At 39.4% G+C, this 10,750-nt stretch overlaps 1 protein-coding gene across 1 annotated transcript; it reads right to left on the bottom strand.

Moving 5' to 3' along the window:
- Positions 1-8,944: 8,944 nt before the first annotated feature.
- On the bottom strand, positions 8,945-9,889 carry LOC100759652 (olfactory receptor 4D6). The gene has a single exon (XM_027406811.1). It carries the CDS (start codon positions 9,887-9,889, stop codon positions 8,945-8,947), a length of 945 nt encoding a protein of 314 aa, XP_027262612.1.
- Positions 9,890-10,750: the final 861 nt, after the last annotated feature.

Raw genomic sequence — 10,750 nt, 5'->3', positions numbered from 1 at the left:
GACAAAGAAACTAAATTTATACAATGGAAAAAAGAAAGTGTCTTCAACAAATGGCCTGTCTTGATGCTGGTGTGTAGAAGACTGCAAATAGATCAACATCTATCACCAGGAATGAAATTTAAGTCCAAATGGATTAAAGACCTCAACTTAAAACCAGCCACACTGAATCTCTTCTTTTTATTTGAATTATAAACAAGATTGTTTTACATGTCAATGCCAGTTCCCTCTCCCTCCTCTCCTCCCCTACCACCCCCTCCCAACTAAAACCCTACCTATCACATATCCTTTCTGCTCCCCAAGGAGGGTGAGGCCTTCCATAGGGGGTCATCAGAGTCTATCATATACTTTGGGATAGGACTTGGGCCCATCCCTGTGTGTCTTGGCTCAGGAAGTATTCCTCTATGTGGAATGGGCTCCCAAAGTCCACACCTATGCTAGGGGTAAGTACTGAACTACTAAAGGAGATCCCATAGATTTCCGAGGTCTCCTTATTGAAACTCACGTTCCTTGGGTCTGGGTCAATCCCATGCTGGTATTCCAGCTATCAGTCTGGGGACCAAGAGATCCCCTTTGGTTCAGGTCAGCTGTTTCTGTGGGTTTCTGCCTGGTCTAGACCCCTTTGCTCATCACTCATTTTTCTCTGCAACTGGATTCCAGTTCAGTTCAGTGATTACCTTTGGGTGTCTGCTTCTATTTCCATAAGCTATTGGATGAAGGCTAAAGGATGGCATATAAGACAGTCATCAATCTCATTATCAGGGGAGGGCATTTAAGGTAGCCTCTCCTCTGTTGCTTAGACTGTTAGTTGGTGTCATCTTTGTAGATCCCCAGACCTTTCCCTAGTGCCTGATTTCTCTGTAAACCTAAAATGTCTCCCTCTATTATGGTATCTCCTTTCTTGTTTTCTTCTATTCTTCCCCCGGCTCAAACTTTTCTGCTCTCTCATGTCCTCCTCAACCCTGCTCTTCTCCCCTTCTCATTTTCCTAGCTCCCTGCCTCCTCCTCCCTTGCTCCCAATTTGCTTAGGAGATCTTGACCCTTTCCCCTTCTCTGGGGGACCATGTATGTCTCTCTTAGGGTCCTCCTTGTTTATTAGCTTCTCTGGCAGTATGGATTTAGGCTGGTAATCCTTTGCTCTATGTCTAAAATCCACATATGAGTGAGTACATACCATGTTTGTCTTTTTGTGATTGGGTTTCCAAGCTCAGAATGGTTTCTTCTAGTTCCATCCATTTTCCTGCAAATTTCAAGATTCCATTGTTTTTTTTCTGCTGAGTAGTACTCCATTGTGTAAATGGACCACATTTTCTCTATCCATTCTTCTGTTGAGGGGCATCTAGGGTGCTTCCAGTTTCTGGCTATTACAAATAGTGCTGCCAAGAACATTGTTGAACAGATGTCCTTGTTGTATGAATGTGCTGCTTTGGGTATATGCCTAAGAGTGGAATTGCTGGATCTTGTGGTAGACTGATTCCCAATTTCTTGAGGAGTCGCCATACTGACTTCCAAAGTGGCTGTGCAAGTTGGCACTCCCACCAGCAGTGGAGGAGTATTCCTCTTTCTCCACATCCTCTCCAGCATAAACTGTCATTGGTGTTTTTGATTTTGGCCATTCTAACAGGAGTAAGATGATATTTCAGAGTTGTTTTGATTTGCATTTCCTTGATGGCTACGGATGTTGAACACTTTCTTATGTGCCTTTCAGCCATTTTAGATTCCTCTATTGAGAATTCTGTATTTAGTTCTGTACGCCAGTTTTAAATTGGATTGTTTGGTGTTTTAGAGACTCGCTTCTTAAGTTCTTTGTATATTTTGGGGATCAGCCCTCTGTCAGATGTGGGGTTGGTGAATATCTTTTCCCATTTTGTGGGCTGTCGTTTTGTCTTGCTGACTGTGTCCTTTGCTTACAGAAGCTTCTCAGTTTCAGGAGGTCCCATTTATCAATTGTTGATCTCAGTGCCTATGTACTGGTGTAATGTTCAGGAAGCAGTCTCCTGTACCAATTAATTCAAGGGTATTTCTCACTTTGTCTCCTAATAGGGTTATTGTGGCTGCGTTTATGTTGAGGTCTTTGATCCATTTTGACTTAAGTTTTGTGCATGGTAATAGGCTTGGGTCTATCTGTATTCGTCTACATGTCCACATCCAGTTATGCCAGCACCATTTGTTGAAGATGTTCTGTTTATTCCAGCGTATAAATTTGGATTGTTTGCCAAAAATCAGGTGTTTGTAGGTGTGTGGGTTAATATCAGGGTTTTCATCTCTATTCCATTGGTCTACCTGTCTATTTTTGTGCCAATACCAAGCTGTTTTCAGGACTATAGCTCAGTAATAGAGCTTGAAGTCAGGCATGGTGATGCCTCCAGAAGTTCCTCTATTTTACAGGGTTGTTTTCACAATTCTGGGTCTTTTGTTTCCCCATATAAAGTTGAGAATTGTTCTTTCAAGGTCAGTGAAGAATTGTGCTGGGATTTTGATGGGGATTGCATTGAATCTGTAGATTGCTTTGGCAAGATTGCCATTTTTACTATGTGGATCCTTACCTATAAGAGCATGGGAGATCTTTCCATTTTCTAGTATCTTATTTAATTTCTTTTTTTAGAGACTCAAAATTTTTTTTTTTTTTGGTTTTTAAAGACAGGGTTTCTCTGTGGCTTTGAAGCCTATCCTGGCACTTGCTCTTGAGACCAGGCTGGCCTTGAAATCACAGAGATCCTCTTGCCTCTGCCTCCCGAGTGCTGGGATTAAAGGCATGCGCCACCAATGCTGACAAGACTCAAAATTCTTACTGTATAGGTCTTTCATGCTTTTAGTCAGTGTTACCCCAAGGTATTTTATGTTGTTTGTGGCAATTGTAAAGGGTGATGTTTCTCTGATTTCTTTCTCCACCAATGTATCATCGGTATATAGTAGGGCTACAGATTTTTTTGAGTTAATCTTGTATCCTGCCACTTTGCTGAAAGTGTTTATCAGCTGTAGGAGTTCCCTGGTAGAGTTTTTCGGGTCACTTATGTAGACTATCATATCATCTGCAAATAGTTGAGAGTTTGACTTCTTCCTTTCTGATTTGTATTCCATGGATCTCCTTTTGTTGTCTTATTGCTCTAGCTAGAACTTCAAGGACAATATTGAAGAGATATGGAGAGAGTGGACGGCCTTGTCTTGTCCCTGATTTTGGAGGAATTGCATTGAGTTTCTCTCCATTTAATTTGATGTTTCCTGTCGGCTTGCTATATATTGCTTTTATCATGTTTAGGTATGTTCCTGTTATCCCTGATTTCTCCAAAACCTTTATTATGAAGGGGTGTTGAATTTTGTCAAAGGTTTTTTCAACATCTAGTGAGATGATCAAGTGTTTTTTTCCTCAGTCTATTCATATGGTGGATTACATTGATGGATTTTTGTATGTTGAACCATCCTTGTATCCCTGGATGAAGCCTACTTGATCGTGGTGGATGATTCTCTGATGTGTTCTTGGATTCAATTTGCCAGTATTTTATTGAAAAATTTTGCATTAATGTTTATGAGGGATATTGGTCTGTAGTTCTCTTTCTTAGTTGTGTCTTTGTGTGGCTTGGGTTTCAAGGTTATTGAAGCCTCATAAAAAGATTTTGGTAATGACCCTTCTGCTTCTATTGTGTGGAATACTTTGAGGAGAACTGGTATTTGCTGTACCTTGAATTTCTGTTAGAATTCTGCACTGAAGCCATCTGGCCCTGGGCTTTTTTTTTTGATTGGAGACTTCTGATGACTGCTTCAATTTCATTAGGGGTTATAGGTCTATTTAAGTTGCTTATCTATTCTTGCTTTAATTTTGGTAAGTGAAATCTGTCCAGAAAACTGTCCATTTCCTATAGAGTTTCGAATTTTGAGGAATATAGGTTTTCGAAGTATGACCTGATGATTATCTGGATTTCCTCTGTGTCTGTTGTTATGTCCCCCTTTTCATTCCTGATTTTATTAATTTGCATGTTCACTCTCTGCTGTTTGGTAAGTTTGGATAAAGGTTTATCTAACCTGTTGATTTTCTCGAAGAACCAACTTTTTGTTATATTGATTCTTTGTATTGTTCTCCTAGTTTCCATATTATTGATTTCAGCCCTCAATTTGATTATTTCCTGGTTTCTGCTCCTCCGGGGTGTATTGGCTTCTTTGTTTTCTAAAGCTTTCAGTTGTGCTGTTAACTCTCTAGTGTGATTATTCTCCTGTTTCTTCATGTGGGCATTTAACACTATGAACTTTTCTCTTAGCACTGCTTTCAAAGTATCCCATAGGTTTGGATATGTTGTGTCCGCATTCTATTTGAATTCTAGGAAATCTTTAATTTCTTTTTTTTTATTTCATCCTGTACCCATGAACTGTGCAATTGGGTGTTACTTAATTTCCATGAGTGTGTAGGTTTTCTGTAATTCCTGTTGTTGTTGAATTTTAACCTTAAAGCATGGTGTTCTGATAAGATACAGGGGGTCATTTCAGTTTTTTTGTACCTGTTGAGGTTTGCTATGTTGTCAAGTATGTGTTTGATTTTAGAAAAGGTTCTATGTGGCGCTGAGAAGAAGGTAAATTGTTTTGTATTTGGACGGAATGTTCTATAGATATCTGTTAAGTGAAATTGTGCCATAACTTCTATTAGTTCCTTTGTTTCTTTGTTAAGTTTCTGTCTGGTGTTCCTGTCCAATGGTGAGAGTGGGGTGTTGAAGTCTCCCACTATAAGTGTGTGGGGTTTTATGTGTGATTTGAGTTTTACTAATATTTCTTTTACGAACATGGATGCCTTTGTATTTGGGGCATAAATGTTCAGAATTGAAACTTCATCCTGATGGATTTCTCCTGTGATGAGTAGGAAGTGACCTCCTTCATCTTTTTTAGATTGATTTTTAGTTTAAAGTCCAATTTGTTGGATATTAGGATTGCTACCCCTGATTGTTTCTTGGGTCCATCTGATTGGAAAAGCTTTCCCCAACCTTTAATTCTTAGGTACCTTCTGTCTTTGAATTTGAGGTTTGTTTCTTTTATGCAGGAGATGGATGGATTCTGTCTTCTTATCCATTCTGCTAGTCTATGTCTTTTTATAGGTGTATTAAGACCATTAATGTTGATGGATATTAACGACCATTGATTGTTCATTCTTGTTTATTTTTCATTTGGTGTTGGTGGTGAAATTATGTGTGGGATTTTATCCCTTTTTCCTTTTGACTGTTGGTAAAGTGGGATTATCTATTGCCTATATTTTTCTGGTTGTAGTTAACTTCCTTGAGTTGCAGATTTCCTTCCAAAACTTTCTGTAGGGCTGGATTGGTGGATATGTATTGTCTGAATCTGGTTTTGTCATGGAATATCTTGTTTTCTCCATCTATATTGATTGGAAGCTTTGCTGGGTATAGTAGTCTGGGCTGGTATCCATGGTCTCTTAGTGTTGGTGGAATAACTATTCAGGACCTTCTGGCTTTCAGAGTTTCCATGGAAAAGTCAGGTGTAATTCTGATAGGTTTGCCATTATATGTTACTTGACATTTTTCCTTTGCTGCTCTTAATATTTTCTGTTTGTTCTATATGTTTGGTGTTTTGATTATTATGTGGCGAGGATACCTTTTATTTTGGTTCAGTCTATTTGGTGTTCTGTAGGTTTCTTGTTTTTTTATTGGCATGTCTTTCTTTAGGTTGGGAAAGTTTTTTTTTATTTTGTTGAATATATTTTGTGCACCTTTGAGTTGGATTTTTTCACCTTCTTCTATACCTGTTATTCTTAGGTTTGGTCTTTTCATGGTATCCCATATCTCCTGGATATTTTGTGTTAGGGATTTTTTGGACTTAAGATTTCTTTGGTTGATGATTCTATTTCTGCTAGTGTGTTCAACTCTTGAGATTCTCTCTTCCATCTCTTGTATTCTGTTGGTTATGCGTATATCTGTTGTTCCTGATTGTTTATCCAGCTTTTTTATTTCCAGCATTCCCTCAGATTGTGTTTTCTTTATTGTCTCTATTTCAGTTTTTAGGTCTTGAAGCGTTTACTTGAAAGATTTGTTGATATCTTACATTTTTTGGTTTGTTTTTCTTCCATTTCTTTATGGGATTTTCTTATATCCTTTTTGAGGCCCTCTATCATTTTCATGAAGATGTTTTTAAGGTCATTCTCTTCTGCTTCATCTGCATTGTGATGTTCTGTTCTTGTTGGTGTATGGTCCCTTGTCTCCGGTGGTGTCATATTGGTTTTTCTGTTGTTGAATGCTTTTATATTGTGTTCTTCCCATCCTTTCTTCCTGTCGGTGTAGATGGAGTCTCTTCCTCTCCTGGTTCCCTTCTGGTATATGCAAACAGTTCCAATACTCTGATGTCAGTCTTCTTCTTGTGGATCGAGGCAGGACTAGTACTGGGGCCTTGGCTGTCTCTGGGTGTGCTGGAGCCAGCCGGCCAAGTTCGGACACTGTGAGCAGACTCCTGGAGTCATGTGTCCCCTAGCACTGCAGGGGAGCCTGAACTGACACACTGAATCTCTTAGAAGAGAAAGTGTGAGGTACCCTTGTTTGAATTGGTACAGAAAATATTTCTAAGTTGTATTAAGTTGACAGTTAATGCTAATCAGGGCAGCTGTCTTTCAAATTCTGTAGTAGGCACAAAGCTATGCATTCTCTTTTTCTCTGAGTTTTTGAGAAACATTGGTCTGTGGGAGCATCTAATGTCTTAGGACCACTCATTCCTCATGGGGCAAAGGGACAACTGATTCTGGGGGAAGCAAAAGCATCCTGGTTATTTCAGTAGTGTGTGGCTCTTCAATGAACATTTTACGTGAAAAGATATATAATAAATCTTTGGTAAGAAATTTCTTTGTAGGGGTCATCAAGAAAAACATTTAATGCAGTTCATTAAGGGACAGTGATTTAAGAAAATCTGAGGATGAATCAGAGTCCTGAAATTATTGAATTCTCAGCCTTAAACAAGACTTCAATAACACCCACTTCAAGGCTCAGGGGATATCAAAGAAAAGGTGACAGAATTTAAGGGCCAGAGGATGGGAAATAATGCTGTGAAATGCAGTCTTCTGGACATGAATTGGTTGTAACACCCATGAACTCACAGTATGGTGGTTATCTGCATAAGACCTGTTTAAGACAGGTCTTGTGACTATTGCATCCTGGAATATTATTGTTGGGCTATGGGGAGGTCATATTCTCATTGTTATTGGCACTAGTAAGTTTGTCTTGCTCACATAAATAACCCCCACCTATACTCATATAAGCAACCCTAATTAGACTCAGTAGGTCTTAATAAAGAAGGTATGAAAATAGGAGGAGGCATCCTTGAGAAGAAGGAGTTTGTGAGAGTAGGAGGGAAGAGAGCATAATGTGTGTATGATTATCAAAATACTGTATATGTATATATGTGCAATAGTATATATGTTTATACAGTACTTTGATATATACACACATATGTGCATGTGAAAATTGAAATAATAAATAAAAAAGAAAGGCTAAAAAGCACTGCCCTGTGATCATAAGTCTTGGATGCAAGTAACTTTGTTTTATGGGAGTCAGGGAGGACCATAGATGGATATTATCTACTAGAATCTTCCTGACTAAATATTATGCACTATAGCAATTTGGTACTCTGTAGTAAAAATAGTTCAATGTGCCTCAATTTCCTGAGCTTTCTTGTCTTTTTTCTTTTTACTTGAGTTTGAAAGACTGTGGGGAGACAGAAGTGGACAATTTGAGAAAAATTGTCTTTACAAATACACAGTTGAAATTCTTCCTGTGGGTAAAGGTAAATTTGAACAGATATTCAATACCACATTGGACAGAGGGCTGATCTCCAAAGTATATAAAGGATTCAAGAAACTAGACATCAAAATAACAAATAATCTAATAAAAATGGGTTACAGATCTAAACAGAGAATTCTCAACAGAAGAAACTCAAATGGCCAAAAGACACTTAAGGTAGTTACTCAACATCCTTAGCCATCAGGGAAATGCAAATCAAAATGGCTATGAGATACCATTTTACACCTCTCAGAATATTCAGCTAAGGTCAAGAACACTGATGACAGCTTATTTTGGAGAGGATGTGGAGTAAGGGGAACACTCCTTCATTGCTGGTAGGACTGCAAACTTGTACAACCACTTTGGAAATCAGTATCATGGTTTCTCAGAACATTGGATATCAATCTACCTCAAGACCCACCAATGGTCATTTGTAAATGACTACACCAACATATTTCTTTTTTATTCAATATTGTTATTAAAATAGGTCTTGATGGTGGAAGATATTTCTTAGGTAGTTTTTGCTTTATTTCAAACTATGATGAACTGTCTAGGATAGTCTACTAATACTTAGACAAAAGGTTTTAGACATAGATTTTTACATGCATACACACACACACTCCATATTTAACCCAATTTAAATAATTCCTTCTCTTTTCCCTAATTGGTGAAATACATTTATAATACTGTATTCATTATGTAACACCATCTTAAATAATTGACTAATATGTACATGCATATTTAGGACTATAAGGATAGCTAACAGGGAACATGAATCCACATTTGTAGCAATGCTGACTTTTATAACTACCACCCTCACACTATGAACCATACTTCATTCTCTGATAACTCTGTGGACACTAGTGCTATTCTGCATCAGAGGTGGTGAAGCAGAGAAGGGTTGTCATGAGAGCAACATATGACAGTATAGTGGCCCTTATGGGATTGATTTCAGTAATTTCTCCTGGACATCTCACCTGATCCAAGTCAGAAAATACACATTGTCTGGTCCCATCTCTTCATTTTATTTTCACAGTTCCTCTAATGGATTTGCATGTTTATATCATAGAAGGCATATGGTGACATCAATACCACAGAAGATAAATAGAACCAGTTCTCTCTTATTCTTAGACTAGCAGATGCCGAGAACTAAATTAGCCTTAGACTTCTGGACTCCACCAGATGGCTCACCCCAGCTTACTGCTCTCAGAAGGCCCCAGCCTCCTCTGTAGTCTCTTCATGGCTGACTTCATCTCTTGGTTCCTGAGAGTGTAGATCATGGGGTTTAGCATGGGGGTGATGACAGTGTTATTGATAGATATGGCTGTGTCCATGGGCAGGGTAGTGAAGGGTCGGCAATAGATGTAAACACAGGGCACGAAATGGAGGGTCACCACCATGATGTGGGAGGTGCAGGTAGAGAGAGCCTTGTTTCGTCCCTCCCCAGAATGGGATCTGAGCATAACCAGAATGATGGTGTAGGAACCCAGGAGCAAGAGGAACCACAGCAGGGTCACCAGCCCATTATTGGAGATCATGAGAAGTTCAAGAGCAAAGGTGTCAGTGCAGGCCAGCTTCACTACCTGGGGTACGTCACAGTAAAAGGCATCCAAGGTGTTGGGGCCACAGAAGGGGAGTGGAAGCATTAGAATTATCTGGACAATTGAATGCAAACCACCACCCACCCAGGAGGCCACCACCAAGGTCACCCATACTTCTCTCCTCATTATGGTTACATAGTGCAGGGGTTTAGAAATTGCAAGGTATCTGTCATAGGCCATTACAGAGAGGAAGAAAATATCTGCCCCACCAGCAAAGTGGAAGAAAAAGATCTGTGTCAAACAGCCATTGTAGGAGATGGTTTTCCTTTCTGATAAAAGACCCACTAGAAACTTAGGGACTGTGATAGATGAAAAAATAATATCCAGAATGGATTTGTTCCTCAAGAGGAAGTACATAGGGGTGTGGAGGCGGGACTCAAAGGTGATGGTAACAACGATGAGGGTGTTTCCCAGCACAGTTGTTACATACACGAGAAAGAAGACCACAAACAAAAAGAACTCCAGCTCTCGGAAGCGAGTAAGTGCCAGGAAGACGAATTCTTTCACATTGGTGTGGTTTATCTGGCCCATGACTGGGATAAGCTTCTGTCACATATACCTGCGGAGAAGATACTTTAGGGTTTGGAGAATGGCGCAGGAGGTTGAAACATCATTTGTTACACATTGTTTTGTTGTTAGGGATTTTTAAAGTACTCAGACAGTCATGACTATGTAGGAGAACTAGAACAGACTCTTAAATTTTTGATCTAGAAATTCCTTATCCTGATGGTCCTTGGTTTGCAGGGAGAACCATCATAGTCTAAGCCTTTTTTTCTGGGTAGGGAGAGGTTCCCATGCTGTAGTCATTTACCTATGATTTGTCCTCTGCCTTGTGAGGATAACTTCTTCACATGGAGGGCATTCTGCACATTTCACTGAGGTCTTTCAAAACCCTGCAATTTTATCTTGATTTTCACCTGAAAGTCTATGGGATCTTCAGAGTGGTTATAATTTTCTTTGAAGCTTAAATTAGTGCATGACTTGCCTACCCCTGCATAGTTGCTGTTACTCAAATTCAAGTAATTCTCCTTGACCATATTGGGTTAGGCTCCTTTGAGCCTTCTTCTCACCAGCTTCCCAGACTTGGCCTTCTTGTCCTTTCTTTCCAAACCCAGTTACAACAAACAACCTGCTAAGTCTGTTTAATGAGATTCCCCCACCCTTGGTGCCCAATCAAATTCTTCATCCTCATCTCTAATATCAAAATCTGTGTATCTGAGTGCTTGGCCTGTCTGTAGCAAGAATTCATTTTAGCCAGTTTAATGAAACTCATCCTGCTCCCCACATGCACTTTTAGTTTTGTCTCTAATTTCCACTAACCCTCTCATTCTCATTGGCTCATTGCTGTAAACGACCACCCATCCTTGTATCTGGAGTTGAGCTCAAACTTTC

Source organism: Cricetulus griseus, chromosome 3 (genome assembly GCF_003668045.3).
Source record: "Cricetulus griseus strain 17A/GY chromosome 3, alternate assembly CriGri-PICRH-1.0, whole genome shotgun sequence".
Lineage (NCBI taxonomy): Eukaryota > Metazoa > Chordata > Mammalia > Rodentia > Cricetidae > Cricetulus > Cricetulus griseus.
The sequence above is the reverse complement of the archived record's forward strand: the minus strand, read 5'-3'. Positions and strand labels throughout refer to the sequence as shown.

Coding starts and splice junctions, on each gene's coding strand:
- LOC100759652 (XM_027406811.1), bottom strand. CDS start 9,889: ATGGGCCAGATAAACCACACCAATGTGAAAGAATTCGTCTTCCTGGCA.